Source organism: Balaenoptera physalus (genome assembly GCF_965194825.1).
Source record: "Balaenoptera physalus genome assembly, chromosome: 8".
In the NCBI taxonomy this organism is placed as follows: Eukaryota; Metazoa; Chordata; class Mammalia; order Artiodactyla; family Balaenopteridae; genus Balaenoptera; species Balaenoptera physalus.
In genome coordinates this window covers 91,402,593-91,421,494 of record NC_138887.1, presented here as the reverse complement: position 1 = coordinate 91,421,494, position 18,902 = coordinate 91,402,593, and the positions used below count along the sequence as shown (strand labels likewise).

General features: G+C 35.1%; 1 protein-coding gene across 1 annotated transcript in view; it reads left to right on the top strand.

Moving 5' to 3' along the window:
- Window positions 1-18,902, top strand: part of ASZ1 (ankyrin repeat, SAM and basic leucine zipper domain containing 1) — an 81,703-nt gene that overhangs the window by 3,902 nt on the left and 58,899 nt on the right. Inside the window, exons 3-4 of the mRNA XM_082472460.1 lie at window positions 2,536-2,658; window positions 4,680-4,791. Coding sequence (XP_082328586.1) covers window positions 2,536-2,658; window positions 4,680-4,791 — 235 coding nt within the window. The remainder of the gene's footprint in view (window positions 1-2,535; window positions 2,659-4,679; window positions 4,792-18,902) is intronic.

Genomic DNA, 18,902 nt, shown 5'->3' with positions numbered 1-18,902 from the left:
TAGTGTTGGATGGGATGGAATAAGCAGAAATTTGTTTTAGAAAAGCGAGTTTGCCTTCGGAGTAGTGGTACTAGGTGCAATGAAGTGTCGGAGGCTCTTGAAAGGACTTGAAAAGAGCCTACTGGTAAAGTATTTCGTCAGCCTTTTAAAATTTGTCTTTAATTACAAAAAAATTTTAACTTCCTTTTAAAAAAACACTAACAAGTAGGTATAAGTAGAGAAACACCTTTGTCCCCACTTTCACCCGTATTACCTCTGAAGTCTCATTTTCACACGTAACTCTTGTTTTAGTACTTCCTGATTTCCTTCCACATGTCATTATTTAACACTTTAAAAAATATTTTTACTTGTTTGCCTTTTAAAGCCATACATATTCCTGCACCAGTTGGAAGTTTAATAAAAAAAATGAAACCTCCTTTTGAGTCAGCCATTTTTAGCAGTCTTTGGTTTTTGTTCTTCTGCTATGCACTAACATTTTCAGTTCTCTTTAAATTATTAAATATTTTAGACATTCAAAAAATGTATGGCGACTTATCTTTTTCCCCCTGGAGATTACCACTCTCCTATAGCTGGTATTTATTATTCCTATGTACGTCTTTATACTTTTACTATATGTATATACCCCCAAACAATTTAGTGTTATTTTGAATGTTTTTGAGCTATAAAAATATATTGTGTCAATCCTTTTAAACTTATCTTTTTTGCATTATGCTTAGAACATAATATGTGCTTAATAATTTACTTTTTTTAGCTTAGAGGTGATGATTATTAAGAATTTTTATACTAAAATGCCACATTTGCTTAGCTTTATCGTCACATCTTTTCCTTTTTACTTTTGCTGTCACAGTTTGAGCAGTAATGTCAATAAGGAAAGAATAATGAGAAAACAAAATGATCTTTTCTCTGATCTCATTCATATGCTTTCAGTTGCAGCAATTTAAAGAGGAAAATTTGTTAGAGAAGACAAGTTGGGCCAGCAGTATATATATATATGTACTAAGATAGTTTTCTGTTGTTTTCTCCTAGGAATTATCATGCACCTTATATCAATTAAAGTTAGACAATTGGGAATTTGACAAATATAGTCTTTCAATAACTTAGTGTTCCTACAGAAAAAAAGTGAGTTCTCCCTAACAAGTTTGCATTCCTTCAGTGATATGACCTTCATCTTTGCAGATGGAACACTTTAGAGCCAGAGACTACAACCTGTAAATTATAAGGTATTAAAGGAAGCCTATATTCAGTGGTTTTCACATACAAGTTTTCCTTCTTTGAAACAGAAAAACGTTCTGTTTTTTTTTTCTTTTCTTAAGATTAGCAGATATTTCTTAGGTTGAAGAGAGTTTGCCACTTATATCTTGATCTCTTTATAGCAAAGGCTTTACATAAATTTAATGGGTTATGTTCGCTGCCTTTTTATAATCTTGTCCTTGTATCATATCTTCTATGCTCCTCCCCAGTCTTAGATCCAAATCTAGATTAGTTCAACCATTTTTTTTTCTTTTTTATGTGAGTAAACCAATCAGTGCTATTGGTGGCGGGGGTGGGGGTGGTGTGGAAATCAGATGACTTCAGGGATTTGTACCGTTAATGATTGATTTGAGGATTTTAAGGTCAGCTGGCTCTCATCGTTTCTTAACAGTTACTATCCATCCCTTCCTGTCTGATTCTGGATGGTGGCTATTTAAAACTTTATCCTGCTCCTCAGGCCTGATATCTCTTCTGTGCCTCTCCTTATTCTAGCTCACTGTTTCATTCATTTGTCCAAAGCAGAACTTGAAAGTTATTTTCTATTTGTTCTTTTCCAACACTCCTCTTCCTCAAAGTAATTTTAAATTCCAATAACCCTGCCTTTGAAATGTCCTTTTGGATTTCTTCTTCTTTTTCTCTGCTGCCCTTGCTCTGACTTTTGCATGGACTTCCAGCCTCATAACCGGTTCTCCCTGCCTCCTATCCCACTCTCAGCAGTGGTACCTACATTTTCTTTATAATACGAATATAATTATGTAAATCCCTGGATCACAAACTATAGTCTACATTTCTTAGCCCTAACCTACCTTTTTAACCTTATGTTTGGCCAGTAACCCATGGTTAAATTTTGTGTTGGGAAGGAAGGTAAAAGAGTTTTAATAAGGAATATATTTGGTATTTGCCACCATAGAGATGTATGATAATATTCTAACTAAAAAGACAGTTTATATCTGTGAAACTTTTTCCAACTGCCCTAGAGAGAAAAAGGCAGCATGTAAAAACCTGTTCTAATATAAATATATATTATATGAAAAAACATTTGACAGATTCAATCTCTTGGAAAATAGTGAACCTGAAGTGAACTATAGTGAAACTGAAGTTAGCTTTTTTTATCAAAGTTCATATAATTTTCTATTTTTCTGAAGCCCATTATTACCAAGAAATTCCCTTCCATTATAAAGTACACAGTGTATGTCACTATGTGAAGTACTTTAAACATATTAAGGTGACAGTGATTTTTTTTTTGGTGGCGGAGGTTTTAAAACCTTGTCTTTATATTGACAGGCATCAGTGTAGAGTTCAGCTTTCGCTATGGGTGGACTCCCCTTATGTATGCTGCCAGTGTTTCCAACGTAGCGCTGCTTCGGGTCCTTTTGGACAGAGGTGCTAATGCAAGCTTTGATAAGGGTAAGATGTTTTAAATATTTAAATATGTGAAAATGTACTTTGTATATTTTTCTGTTTAGAAGCCTAATTATATTCTGTTTGGGGGTGGTGATATATACTTTCCAGGCTCTGTTTTCCTATATTCACTTTAAAATAAACCTTTGCTCTTGAAAAAAATCGAAATAAGGTTAAGATATTTGAGGTAACTTAACTGATTATCTTTACTGTGATTTTCTTGATTCCCAAGCAGCTATTATACAAAGTGAAAAAAAATTAGTTTTTTTAAAAAATCTTCTATAAACAACATAAAAAACCAAATTAGAAACCATAGATATTTTGAAAAACCTTCTATCCAAAGAGATATATTCCATTTATATTATTGTTATAAATGGTTGTGTTCTTACTATGTACCTTTAACTTCTATGCTAGAGAGTTTTGGTTATTTTTAAGGTAAAATGCATTGAAAGAAAACACTGAAAAGCTGATAATTTAGTGGAAAATTGCTTGAAAATCAGTCTTTGGAATTTACAACTCAACTCTGAATTATATCACTTAAAGTTGTTTCAAAGATAATTTATTAAATCCATTTGTTTCTGTCTTTGTCAGTAGTGCTTTGATTGCTTTTGAAGAATAAGAGTATATGTGCAAATGCTATTTAATTATTATATTGAATTACTGATTATTTTTTATATGTTTCCAATAGACAGTTCATTTCATAATTCAGGTATAGGTTTCATTTTAGAATTAATTTTCATATTAATTTTGCACTACATTAGATATTTGTAAAATCATTTCTATTTTTTTCTCATTTATATATTTTATATAAATTCTTGTCTTATTGACAATTTTATGTTTAATCTGCTGCTGTAGTAGGTTTTTCTTATTGTGTCATTTAAAAATATCACCCAGGGGAAAAAAAGAAAAATATCACCCAGGGACTTCCCTGGTGGTCCAGTGGTTAAGACTCCTCTCCCAATGCAGGGGGCACAGGTTCAATCCCTGGTTGGGGAACTAAGATCCCACATGCCACATGGCGTGGCCTAAAAAGAAAAAAAAAAAAATCTCCCAATGAAAGCTATACTTAGAAATGAGATTTTTGAAAGTGTATAAAATGTTGTGCTCAAAAAACTGATTAATAGTTTTCTTTCTCTGCTTCTTGTAATAAGAGGAATACCTTTCAGTTATAAAATACTTTATATTTTGCCCAGCATGTTCACATAAATTATTTTATGTATCCCACGGGCCCCCTCAGGTAGAGGGCAGACTTTAGCTTCTTATATGTAAGTTAGGTCTACTAAGATATCACTGGAATCACAGTTTATCAGTGACAGAACTGGGACCAGAATCTATATTTCTATATTTGGTCAATATTGAACCACAAATGTAAACCGTGGCTGGCATGACCTATTTTTAATTCCCCAATTCTTACTTGAGAATTGTTTTTTGTTTTGTTTTGGTTTTTAATTTACCCTGATCTCCACTGATGCCATAGGAGCCAAGGGAAGAAGAGTTTTAGGAAATGGGATGGGCTAAGAGAGATCAAGTACAAAAGGACTAAAAAGAAACCAATACATGTAGCAGTTAGGACATCTTCAGTAGGATAGTTTGGGCATAAGCCAGATTTCAGTGAGTGGTCAAATCAGTGAGAGCTAAAGAAGTGAAATCAGAGAATATCAATCATTGTTTTTTAACCATGTGTTCAAGGCATACTTTAATCAATCAAAAACTATTCAACTCCAGGCAGTAAATCTGCACAGAGCCCATACTCTGAACCACTTTCCTATTCTCTTGAAGAAATGAGAATAGGGAAAGGAAATTAGTAAATGAATTGTAGATATACTTTGGAAATTGATAGTTCATCCCTGAGCTCATTTTTTGGTGAAGGAATACAAAGTTACCTGCTAAGAACAAGAGATTTGGAAATAGGTTATAGAATTTTAAGAATGCAATAAATATTTAGAATCTTTTGAATGGTAAAAGAAGTTAATTAGATACACTTTCTGATGTGTATGGGCTTTTCCTCACCTTTCCTTTCACTATAGATAAGCAAACTATTTTGATAACTGCATGTTCTGCTCGTGGCTCAGAGGAACAGATCTTGAAGTGTGTAGAGCTACTACTTTCAAGAAATGCTGATCCAAATGTTGCTTGTAGGTAAGAACCTTACTATTTGTTCAAAAATGATGAAGATACTTTTCTTTGATTATCAGCCTTTTGTTTGATTATGTTAAACACTTGACAGCATGATTTTTTAAACATCATGAGCAGTGTGTGTTTACTTGGCCATAAAGCTGATGAATGAAAATAAGTCATAAGGTCATGGTTCCAATTGTATAAGAGTATCAAAGGAAGGGCATGTCATCAAAGTAGTCTTTCTATTTTTAATATTTAGAGGAATGTCCTAAGAAGTTGAATGAGAGGGAAAGTATGACAATAAACTGTATCATTTTCCTTTGAATTACACACTCAAAAGAATATGATAATTGAGCTATAATAGTAAAGCCTCTTAGTATTCTCTCTATAAAACACAGACCCACTAAACAATTTACACAGATACTATGAATTCCAAAATAATATATCAAAATGTTTCCATTTTCCTAAGACTTTTCCAGTTAACTATATTGTATATGTAATAGCACCTAGATGCATAGAAGATATGCAGTGAATGTATCTTGCATCTGTTAAAATGTCAATAATAAAAAAAAATGAATCAGATTGTTTCAAATTCCTATCACTGACTTCCTTCTTGTCTGGCTCCAATTTCCTATTAAAGCTCTTTCTGTTTTATTTAATCTTCAAAATGAAGCAAGTGGGAAGTAGCCCATCCCATAGAAAATGTCTAGTGTGAAAAGAATTATAATGCCTGATATATAGAAGTAACTAGGCTTTACTCTAGAAGTTTTTTTCTAATTTAGCTTAGTTTCTGTGACCTGTATAGCAGCTTTGGAAAGTACTGTACAGCTGTAGATAATTCCCAGATCTTTTCTGAGAGGCAGAGATTTTGATTTAGTAGAGCGGTTCAAGCAAGGTCTATTTGGTCTTCCAGTGGATTTTTGGCAAAGCCTACAGACTTTTTTTTTTTTTGGCTGCATTGGGTCTTCGTTGCTGCACGCGGGCTTTCTGTAGTTGTGGCAAATGGGGGCTACTCATCGTGGTGGGGACGCAGGCTTCTCATTGCGGTGGCTTCTCTTGTTGCAGAGCATGGGCTCTACACACACGGGCTTCAGTAGTTGCAGCACGCAGGCTCAGTAGTTCCAGCACGCGGGCTCTAGAGTGCAGGTTCAGTAGCTGTGGCACACGGGCTTAGCTGCTCCTTGGCATGTGGGATCTTCCCTTACCAGGGCTCAAACCCGTGTCCCCTGCATTGGCAGGCGGATTCTTAACCACTGTGCCACGAGGGAAGTCCCTGGAGACATTTTTGATTGTCACATCTGGGAGACGCTACTGGCATCTAATGGATAGAGGCCAGGGATGCTACTAAACATCCTACAGTGTGTAGGACAGCCCCTTAAAACAAAGAATTGCCCATCCCAAAATGTCAAAAGTGCCAAGGTTGAAAAATCTAGTGTGAGAAAAGTCAAAGCTTATGGAGTGGATAATCAGTATTTAACAAATAAAGATTTAAAAAGAACTGGGAAAGAAACTACCTGCGAATTCTTAGCAAATCAATTCACAGGAACTTTTATTCTGTCATTTACAGTATAATCCCTAGTTAGGTATACCTTTTGAATCTGATTGTACCTTGAAATTAGGAACTCCAGGATACCTTACTGAAGTAAACTTCAACAGGTGCTGTAATTTTTTTTTTGAATTTATTTTTTCATACAGCAGGTTCTTATTAGTCATTGATTTTATACACATCAGTGTATACATGTCAATCCCAATGGCCCAATTCAGCACACCACCATCCCCACCCCCCCGTGGCTTTCCCCCCTTGGTGTCCATACGTTTGTTCTTTACATCTGTGTCTCAACTTCTGCCCTGCAAACCGGTTCATCTGTACCATTTTTCTAGGTTCCACATACATGCATTAATATATGATATTTGTTTTTCTCTTTCTGACTTACTTCACTCTGTATGACAGTCTCTAGATCCATCCACATCTTAACAAATGACTCAATTTCGTTCCTTTTTATGGCTGAGTAATATTCCATTGTATATATGTACCACTTCTTCTTTATCCATTCTTCTGTTGATGGGCATTTAGGTTGCTTCCATGACCTGGCTATTGTAAGTAGTGCTGCAGGGGACATTGGGGTGCATGAGTCTTTTTGAATTACGGTTTTCTCTGGGTATATGCCCAGGAGTGGGATTGCTGGGTCATGGTAATGGTAATTCTATTTTTCGTTTTTTAAGGAACCTCCATACTGTTCTCCATAGTCGCTGCATCAATTTACATTCCCACGCACAGTGCAAGAGGGTTCCCTTTTCTCCACACCCTCTCCAGCATTTGTTGTTTGTAGATTTTCTGATGATGCCCATTCTTACTGGTGTGAGGTGACACCTCATTGTGGTTTTGATTTGCATTTCTCTAATGATTAGTGATGTTGAGCAGCTTTTCATGAGCTTCTTGGCCATCTGTATGTCTTCTTTGGAGAAATGTCTATCTAGGTCTTCTGCCCATTTTTGGATTGGGTTGTTGGTTTTTTTAATATTGAGCTGCATGAGCTGTTTATGTATTTTGGAGATTAATCCTTTGTCCGTTGATTCATTTGCAAATATTTTCTTCCATTCTGACAGTTGTCTTTTCGTCTTGTTTATGGTTTCCTTTGCTGTGCAAAAGCTTTGAAGTTTCATTAGGTCCCATTTGTTTATTTTTGTTTTTATTTCCATTACTCTAGGAGGTGGATCAAAAAAGAGCTTGCTGTGATTTATGTCAAAGAGTGTTGTTCCTATGTTTTCCTCTAAGAGTTTTATAGTGTCTGGTCTTACATTTAGGTCTTGATGCCATTTTGAGTTTATTTTTGTGTATGGTGTTAGGGAGTGTTCTGATTTCATTCTTTTACATGTAATTGTCCAGTTTTCCCAGCACCACTTATTGAAGAGGCTGTCTTTTCTCCATTGTATATCCTTGCCTCCTTTGTCATAGATTAGTTGACCATAGGTGCGTGGGTTTATCTTTGGGCTTTCTATCTTGTTCCATTGATCTATGCTTCTGTTTTTGTGCCAGTACCATATTGTCTTGATTACTGTAGCTTTGTAGTATATTCTGAAGTCAGGGAGGCTGATTCCTCCAGCTCCGTTTTTTTCCCTCAAGACTGCTTTGGCTATTTGGGGTCTTTTGTGTCTCCATACAAATTTTAAGATGTTTTGTTCTAGTTCTGTAAAAAATGCCATTGGTAATTTGATAGGGATTGCATTGAATCTGTAGATTGCTTTGGGTAGTATAGTCATTTTCACAATATTGATTCTTCCAATCCAAGAACATGGTATATCTCTCCATCTGTTGGTATCATCTTTAATTTCCTTCATCAGTGTCTTATAGTTTTCTGCATACAGGTGTTTTGTCTCCCTAGGTAGGTGTATTCCTAGGTATTTTATTCTTTTTGTTGCAGTGGTCAATGGGAGTGTTTCCTTAATTTCTCTTTCAGGTTTCTCATCATTAGTGTATAGGAATGCAAGAGATTTCTGTGCATTAATTTTGTATCCTGCAACTTTACCATATTGATTGACTAGCTCTAGTAGTTTTCTGGTGGCATCTTTAGGATTCTCTATGTATATTATCATGTCATCTGCAAACAGTGACAGTTTTACCTTTCTTTTCCAATATGTATTCCTTTTATCTCTTTTTCTTCTCTGATTGCTGTGGCTAGGACTTCCAAAACTATGTTGAATAATAGTGGTGAGAGTGGATATCCTTGTCTCATTCCTGATCTTAGAGGAAATGCTTTCAGTTTTTCACCATTGAGAATGATGTGTGCTGTGGGTTTGTCATATATGGCCTTTATTATGTTGAGGTAGATGCCCACTTTCTGGAGAGTTTTTATCATAAATGGGTGTTGAATTTTGTCAAAAGCTTTTTCTGCATCTATTGAGATGATCATATGGTTTTTCTTCTTCAATTTGTTAATATGGTGTATCACATTGATTGATTTGCATATATTGAAGAATCCTTGCATCCCTGGGATAAATCCCACTTGATTATGGTGTATGATCCGTTTAATATATTGTTGGATTCTGTTTGCTAGTATTTTGTTGAGGATTTTTGCATCTATATTCATCAGTGATATTAGTCTGTAATTTCCTTTTTTTGTAGTATCTTTGTCTGGTTTTGGTATCAGGGTGATGGTGGCCTCTTGGAATGAGTTTGGGAGTGTTCCTTCCTCTGCAATTTTTTGAAGGAGTTTGAGAAGGATGGGTGTTAGCTCTTCTCTAAATGTTTGATAGAATTCACCTGTGAAGGCATCTGGTCCTGGACTTTTGTTTGTTGGAAGATTTTTAATCACAGTTTCAATTTCATTACTTGTGATTGGTCTGTTCATATTTTCTATATCTTCCTGATTCAGTCTTGGAAGGTTATACCTTTCTAAGAATTTGTCCATTTCTTCCAGGTTGTCCATTTTATTGGCACAGAGTTGCTTGTAGTAGTCTCTTAGGATGCTTTGTATTTCTGCAGTGTCTGTTGTAACTTCTCCATTTTCATTTCTAATTTTATTGATTTGAGTCCTCTCCCTCTTTTTCTTGATGAGTCTGGCTAATGGTTTATCTTCTCAAAGAACCAGCTTTTAGTTTTATTGATCTTTGCTATGGTTTTCTTTGTTTCTTTTTCATTTATTTCTGCTCTGGTCTTTATGATTTCTTTCCTTCTGCTAACTTTGGGTTTTGTTTGTTCTTCTTTCTCTAGTTCCTTTAGGTGTAAGGTTAGATTGTTTATTTGAGATTTTTCTTGTTTCTTGAGTTAGGCTTGTATAGCTATAAACTTCCATCTTAGAACTGCTTTTGCTGCATCCCATAGGTTTTGGATGGTTGTGTTTTTATTGTCATTTGTCTCTAGGTATTTTTTGAATTCCTCTTTGATTTCTTCAGTGATCTCTTGGTTATTTAGTAACGTATTGTTTAGCCTCCATGTGTTTGTGGTTTTTACGTTTTTTTCCCCTGTAATTCATTTCTAATCTCATACCATTGTGGTCAGAAAAGATGCTTGATATGATTTAAATTTTCTTAGATTTACTGAGGCTTGATTTGTGACCCAAGATGTGATCTATCCTGGAGAATGTTCCGTGCGCACTTGAGAAGAAAGTAGAATCTGCTCTTTTGGATGGAATGTCCTATAAATATCAATTACATCTATCTGGTCTATTGTGTCATTTAAAGCTTCTGTTTCCTTATTTATTTTCTGTTTGGATGATGTGTCCATTGGTGTAAGTGAGGTGTTAAAGTCCTCCACTATTATTGTGTTACTGTCGATTTCCTCTTTTATAGCTGTTAGCAGTTGCCTTAAGTATTGAGGTGCTCCTATGTTGGGTGCATATATATTTATAATTGTTGTATCTTCTTCTCGGATTGATCCCTTGATCATTATGTAGTGTCCTTCCTTGTCTCTTGTAACATTCTTTATTTTGAAGTCTATTTTATCTGACATGAGTACTGCTACTCCACGTTTCTTTTGATTTCCACTTGTGTGGAATATCTTTTCCATCCCCTCACTTTCAGTCTGTATGTGTCCCTAGGTCTGAAGTGGGTCTCTTGTAGACAGCATATATATGGGTCTTGTTTTTGTATCCATTCAGGAAGCCTGTGTCTTTTGGTTGGAGCATTTAATCCATTCACATTTAAGGTAATTATCAATATGTATGTTCCTATGACCATTTTCTTAATTGTTTTGGGTTTGTTTTTGTATGTCCTTTTCTTCTATTGTGTTTCCCACTTAGAGAAGTTCCTTTAGCATTTGTTGTAGAGCTGGTTTGGTGGTGCTGAATTCTCTTAGCTTTTGCTTGTCTGTAAAGCTTTTGATTTCTCCATTGAATCTGAATGAGATCCTTGCCGGGTAGAGTAATCTTGGTTGTAGGTTCTTCTCTTTCATTACTTTAAGTATGTCACGCCACTCCCTTCTGGCTTGTAGAGTTTCTGCTGAGAAATCAGCTGTTAACCTTATGGGAATTCCCTTGTATGTTATTTGTCGTTTTTCCCTTGCTGCTTTCAATAATTTTTCTTTGTCTTTAATTTTTGCCACTTTGATTACTATGTGTCTCGGCGTGTTTCTCCTTGGGTTTATCCTGTATGGGACTCTCTGCGCTTCCTGGACTTGGGTGGCTATTTCCTTTCCCATGTTAGGGAAGTTTTCAACTATAATCTCTTCAAATATTTTCTCTGGTCCTTTCTCTCTCTCTTCTCCTTCTGGGACCCCTATAATGCGAATGTTGTTGTGTTTAATGTTGTCCCAGAGGTCTCTTAGGCTGTCTTCATTTCTTTTCATTCTTTTTTCTTTAGAGTGTTCCACAGCAGTGAATTCCAGCATTTTGTCTTCCAGGTCACTTATCCGTTCTTCTGCCTCAGTTATTCTGATATTGATTCCTTCTAGTGTAGTTTTCATTTCAGTTATTGTATTGCTCATCTCTGTTTGCTCTTTAATTCTTCTAGGTGTTTGTTAATCATTTCTTGCATCTTCTCGATCTTTGCCTCCATTCTTATTCCGAAGTCCTGGATCATCTTCACTATCATTATTCTGAATTCTTTTTCTGGAAGGTTGCCTATCTCCACTTCATTTAGTTGTTTTTCTGGGGTTTTATCTTGTTCCTGGATCTGGTACATAGCTCTCTGCCTTTTCATCTTGTCTATCTTTCTGTGAATGTGGTTTTTGTTCCACAGGCTGCAGGATTGTAGTTCTTCTTGCTTTTGCTGTCTGCCCTCTGAGGTGCTGTAATTTTGATTTGTACTTTTAGCAATGGCTTATGATAAGACTTGTCTCTCTGGATTCATTGGAAAATTGTTTTTTGTTGGTGCTCTTCAATTTTTGTTCCTACTTCTGCAAGATACTATAGATATTGAAGTCTTTAACCCTCCCAGTCACTTACCATCTTGTAAACACATTGAAGGAGAAGTCAAGCAAATCAGTGTCAGACTATTCTATTTCCTTAAGAACTAGAAGGTGTCTTCTAGATACATAGGGAATATTTGGAAAAAACATATTTTATTTGAATTAAAATAACACAAGGTTAGAATCTGAAGGTAATACTATAAGGCAACCACACAATTTCAAAACTCAAACTCTAGAGAATTTGCTGAATTTGAAAGAGTATAAGATTTAGATTGGTATGTGCTCAACTAAAATAAATAGAGAATTCTACAGCATGGCTGAAGAAAAGAGCAGTCTGCATCTAATTAACAACTGTGAGAAATATCTGAAAAAACAAACTATTCAACTGCTTTTATTTTAATGCTCAAATAAAGCAGTAAAATGATTAAATTGTGTTTTCTTGCAGAAAAAGGATCTTGATAGAGCTAAATAGAGAATAAGTCATGGCAAATAGTGCTTTTAGGCTGCAGATTTTATATGGATAGCATTAGTGGACCTACAGGGATAGCATGCTGGCAGTGTAAAAGAAAAAAATCTCAGGACACAGGAGAGTGCAGTGAGATTTGGGGGAATTTTATAGGTAATTTTATAGGTAATTCATAGCAGTGGAAAAAATTGAAACCTATTAGAAGATTGCGAGTTTTAGTCTCATGTACAAAATGCCAGAAAATATAAGGGATATGTGAGGGAACTCCTGTTCAGTTAAAACATGTTTAGGTGAATTTACTTTCAAGCTGTTGACATAGCCTGTTTTGTTGAACTGACAGAAATTACCTCTCAAGAAAAAGAGGGGGAAGAGTCAGCCATAAAACATAAATGGATCGTTTTTGTGAAAGCTTGACGGTCATATACTTGACAGTTGCAAAGGAAGTTGACCTGTAACTACTTTTTTTTTTTAACTAAAATGAGATCAGTAGTCTTGTTTCATGAAGTTAAAGTAACAGAAAAGTCTTAGAGATCAGCCTCTAATCTAGAAGACAGAAGTCTCATTTTCGATATATAAAGTAGCATGGAAGCCCTTCTGTATTCTATGGATATAACATAAAAGACAGTCTTAGTTTGCATAGAATATGGAAAAAAGAAAAGGAGGGTTTTACCAGTATTAGAAGCAGGAAAATAATTCTAGATCTTATAATGGAAGTGAATCACTTAAATCAAATATACCACTTGGTTCTGTTTGCACTAAAAGTGAATAGAAGAATAAAATTTAAGAAGAAACTGTTGAATTCCCTATACTTAATTAATTAGAGGTCTTGCTGAATGGTACTGAGGAAATTCTATAGTAAAGTTTTTTATTGTATGTAATTTACATACAGTGAAATATTCAGATTTTCAGTACACAGTTGGATCAGTTTTGACAAACACACATTTGTGTAACTCACACCCCAACATGGAACATTTCTATCATCCCAGAAAGTTCCTTCATGCCCCTTCACAGTGCTCTGGACCTTACTTCTTCTTTTTTATATTTTGCTGCATTGGGTCTTAGTTGCGGCAGGTGGTCTCTTCGTTGAGGCATGCGGGCTCTTTGTTGCAGAGCGAGCTTCTCTCTACTTGTGGCATGCGGGTTTTCTCTCTCTACTTGTGGTGCTCAGGCTCCAGGGCGCATGGGATCTGTAGTTTGCTGCATGTGGGCTCTCTTGCTGAGGTGCCTGAGCTCAGCAGTTGTGGCACGTGGGCTTAGTTGCCCGACCAGTGATTAAACCCACGTCCCCTGCATTGGAAGGCGGATTCTTTACCACTGGACCACCAGGGAAGTCCCTGGAACTTACGTCTATCACTATAAATTATTTTTTGCTATTCTAAAATGTTACATAAATATAATTATACAGAATATTTTCACTCAGGATAATGTTTTAAAGATTCATCCATGTTGTGTGTATCAGAAATTTGTTCCTTTTTGAACCCTCTTGCACTGTTGGTGGGAATGTAAATTGATACAGCCACTATGGAGAACAGTATGGATGTTCCTTTAAAAACTAAAAATAGAACTACCATACGACCCAGCAATCCCACTACTGGGCATATACCATGCAAAAACCATAATTCAAAAAGAAGCATGTACCACAATGTTCATTGTAGCACTATTTACAATAGCCAGGACATGGAAGCAACCTAAGTGTCCATTGACAGATGAATGGATAAAGAAGATGTGGCACATATATACAATGGAATATTAGCCATAAAAAGAAACGAAATTGAGTTATTTGTAGTGAGGTGGATGGACCTAGAGTCTGTCATACAGAGTGAAGTAAGTCAGGAAGAGAAAAACAAATACCGTATGCTAACACATATATATGGAATCTAAAAAAAAAAAAGTTCTGATGAACCTAGGGGCAGGACAGGAATAAAGACACAGATGTAGAGAACGGACTTGAGGACACAGGGAGGGGGAAGGGTAGGCTGGGATGAAGTGAGAGAGTAGCATTAACATATATACACTACCAAATGTAAAATAGATAGCTAGTGGGAAGCAGCTGGGAGATCAGGGAGATCAGCTGGGTGCTTTGTGACCACCTAGAGGGGTGGGATAAGGAGGGTGGGAGGGAGATGTAAGAGGGAGGGGATATGGGGATATATGTATACATATAGTTGATTCACTTTGTTATTGTAACATTCCTTTTTATTGCTGAGTTTCCACTGTATGGAAATTCTGTACTAGTTTAAAGAGATGTGATGAAGTCTTTATGGCCTGACAAAAATAGCTGACTCAATCAGGCAGAAAATTGATTGGCTTGGAATTGAAAGAAAAGACGGAATAGTATATTTAAAAGACTGTGAAATTGTTAAAATACTTCAGTAGGCAGAATTGAAAGCATATTATGGCTTGCTCTGTGCTAAGGCAGCATGAATGCAGACAACATAGTGCATGATTCTGTATCCCTAGCAGCTCCTGGTATTAGGTCCAAGCACCTGTAGCCAGTCCCTTAGCTTGTCTTTCCACAGTGTTTTTTGATCTCACTCCTTTCTTCAACTCTCCCCATATTCCTGTGTCTTTTCCTCTAAAGTTTAAACTATTGAGTCCTACCTATCGCCCCCTTTTCTTTTTTTTTTTAATTTTTAAAATTGTGGTAAAATATTTATAACATGAAATTTGCCATTTTAACCATTTTTAAGTGTACAGTTTAGTGTATTTTTTGACTAAACGTTGCCCCAGTTATTTGAAGCTTTGCAGTCTTTTTGAGCGATGCCCGCTTTTCTAGATTGAGTTGTGAGTTAAACTAAATAGAGACGAGCATCTTGTCAATTCTTCAGATAGCTGTGACTGTCTGCTTCTTTGTTTTACCTGCTGAATGCTTATTGGTGTTCGTTGTTTGATTTGGTTCAGCAAGCCATTTGTGTATATGTGCTGAATGTCAGTATCACTAATTGCTCTTATATCATTTTCAGCGTTTCTTTTATTTCCTTAGCCATTCTAGTTCATTGTTATGGTGAACATTTAATAATATTCAAATTTATTAGATAAAGGTTATTTAAAAGAGCAACTCTCATCTACTTTGAAGTTTTATGTTGTTCCCAAATTTTGTATACAGAGTAGACTTTCAAATCTGCTAGTACATTTGATTCCTAGGTGTCCATGTATTTTGGCAAATTTTTCCTAGTTTCTTCTAACATTTCTCTGTTTCATCTTGAAAATGGCTAATGAACAAAACACCAATTTAATGTGGTAGGTATTATTAAGGTATCTCCATCTGCCACTTCAAGCATTATTATGACAAGCTTCTAAATGTGGGGTTGGTGCCTCAGTTCTGGAGAAGTCTCATCCATTATCTCTTTAAATATTACCTCTGCCCTGTTCTTTTCTCTCTTTCTGGGTCTCTGATTGTATATCTGTTAGACCTTCTCACTGTATCCTCAATGTCTGTCTTCTTTATTCTCCATCTTTTTTTTCACTGTGCCACATTCTGGGTAATAGCTTCTAATCTGCCTTGTAGGTCATTGAATCTCATTTCACTTGCTTCTAATTTATTGTTAAACTCATCAGTTGAGTTCATAATTTCAGTTACTTTTTTTATTTCTAGAAATTCTATTTGATTCTTTTTAAAATTGGCAGTGTTATAAAGAAGTTATAAAGTATTATTAAGTGTTATAAAGAAGTTTATAGCTTCTTGTTCCCTGAAAATATTTTCAGGCTCTAAATAAAACTTCTTTAATATGGTAAACATATAGTCTAGATGTAACAGTTACAGTATTTGGGATCTTTGTGGGTTTGTCTCTGTTAGCAGTAGTTTCTTATGCTTCTCACTCATGACTAGGTGCTAGTCATTAGATTTTAAAACTTACTTGTTGGAATAATATGAGGCCTCGGATGATCCATCAGAGAGGATTTTGTATATTTCTTACAGGTGCCTAGGGCACTATCAGTCCAGGACTCATGTAATCTAAGTTCAGGGGTTGAAGTTCCCTGGACCATTTTGGTGATGTAAATTAAACCTAAACAGCTGGTTTATTTCTGGTTCATCCTTACCCTAAAGGTACTTAGAGTCCCAGATTAATGTGTCTTGAGTATGGTTTAGTAAACTCTCTACTTTGTATAAGCCCAGTGCTTTGAATTTTGTTTATCTTGAAGTTTGAAGCCACCAAAGCCACAGCTCAATTTCTCATTGGGTTCTTATGCACTGCCAGATGCCCTCAAGGCAAAAGCAACTGTTTACCTCTTTGGGTTTTTGCCACTTCAGTTAGTAGTTCTTTGATATCTTATTCAGTCTCTAAGAAATTTAAAAAAAAATTTTATCTAGCTATTTTAAAAGCCTTCACAATTTTGATCCAAATTTAGCTTGCCATTACTGGAAGTAGAAATCAGCATCTTCTAAATTTTTTAATTGTTTTATTTATATGTCTTCTGTTATCTCTTTAACTCTTTGTATTCCTTGCAGACTTTTAAAAATCTTGTTGAAAACAGCATTGATTTATTATTTAATGATCAGTTAAGTGTGAGTACATATAGATCTACCTTGTTCTTTTATTAGTTTTTCTTAATTTTAAAAATTCTTTTTATTTTCCTTCCTGTAGGACTAATGGGAAAAAACCTGACAACTTGAAAGCCATTTTTAAATTAACACAAATCATGTTTTATGTTTCTCTTGGATCTTACCACTGACAATACTTAGTGTACTGTGTCTAGCAAATACAACAATTTAATACTGATTTATTTATTTTAGCTTTAGAATTTCTGGGGTTTCTGGGGTTAGGTTTTATTTTGTTTTTTAATGAAACATTTATTCAATGTTTCCTGTGTACCAGGCACTGTGTTAATTGCTCTTAAATATGTTGTCTAATATAATCCTTACTGCTCAGTGGTAGATGGTATGTTATTTTTACAGAACAGAAAGTTGGCAATCAAGTGTTTAAGCCTTTGAATGTAGCAAAGGTTTGGTAAGGGAATTCACAAGTTTGATGTGAATAGGATCCACCATTGGGGATGTATTTATATTCCCCGTCTTGTCTAGGTTGAGGATTTTTCAAGACAACCAGTTTAAACAGCATGTCTTTTCTAATTGTTGCAAAACACGTCTTAAATTTGCCTTGTATCTTTGGGTTTTTCCTCTCTTTCCCTAAATTATTGTTGGTACTTGAATGTTCTTACTTGAAAAGTCCACAGATTGCAAAGGGAAGTATGTGAACAGAAAAATATTATCACCTTAATTCAGCATAATTGTATGTAGCTCTGAAAACAAGGTGGCCTGTGACTAAACTGATTGGAACTTGGCAGCTGTGCCATAGTATGGATTTTATCATTCTTTATTTTTTTATATTGATAATGCAGTAACAGATGATACTGTAAATTATTAAAGTCTAAAAGGTCTATATTAGACTATTGGATACATGATAAAATTTGAAACCCTCTTCAATCTAGCCTTAAATTTGCAGTTGGTATTTTTATTGTTTGAGTAATAATAAGCCTTTAAAAACTACATATAATTAACATTTCTGTTTTTAGGACTTGTGTGTTTTTCCCCCAGTTTGCTAAAACATTTTCTTATATTAAAAAATATATATTTTCTTTACATTTAGTAGGCAATTTTTCTGGCAGGGGAGTTTGTTATATTCACATCGCTTAGTCATGAGATAAGGGTTTTGTAAAATGATGTGACATTTTATTTTCAATAGATGTTTTATTACCATTGATAAGAGAGCACACATTAACTAATGTCCAAGGTTTTGACGTAATCATTGTGTGATTGTTAACTTGCTCAGTGTTATTGCCTATACAGAAAATACTCTGGGAAAAATGTTGCTTTCTTTATCACAATATAAATTTAGTTGTAAATGTCACTGGAACAGTTTGGTAGATTGAGGTGTAATTTTCAATTAAAATATTAACTTGTGTTCTAGTTGTAAGTAATGATATGACATATCTTTGCTCTGAAAACATAGGCCGAAGTCACAAGAATATTTTCAGAAAAAAATTTTTTAAATAACTTATTTAGAAAATATTACTAGAAATTGTTATTTTGTGATTTTCTTTCTTTTTTTTTTATAAATTGCCTGTCCATATCCTATACTCATCTTTTCATTTACCTGTCTTTTCTTTATCTGCATATAGGAGCTGATCTTATCTTTGTCATCAGTTTCCCATGTATGCAAAAGGTGACAAATATCTTAGTGTTACCTTGCATATACAGGGCATAGGATTAATATTGCTATTCATATACGTGGAAATCTGCTTGGTCCTTTTGAAAGCACAGAATGGAGAGGATAGAGGTGAGAAAAGCTAGCTAATGAAAGCACTTGACGCTCATCTCTCAAAACACATACACAGAAACCAAGACAAAAAAAACAGGAACAAAACCCTTTCAAATTCTGACTTGACTTTGTCTTACTTGTGTCTGGCACCAATGGTATATTGTGTGCTGGCTACTAAAGCTTCCACCTGGAAGAGACCCATGCCATTTCTTCTATTTAAGTATGGTCACATGGCCATATCTAACTTCAAGGGAGTAAGGAAGTGTTCACAGAAGGAGAATCAGCAATATTGGGTGGACGGCCCTCATGATTTACCATGTCACCCTAAATGTATTTTCTTCATGGCCATAATAATTGTATTTCCTTTTTACCGTATGCTTAAAGCAATAGTTAATTTTGAATTTTGGACATAAATTTATAACAAGAAAAACTGATATTTATCTCAGACTTTGCCATTCACTTTTATGTATAATTTATCTTTCTTTGTGATCTCTCTTAGAGTTATTGCAGTTTTTATATTTATCATCCCACGTTAGGGGCAACTTTAATAGCCTCCTAATTG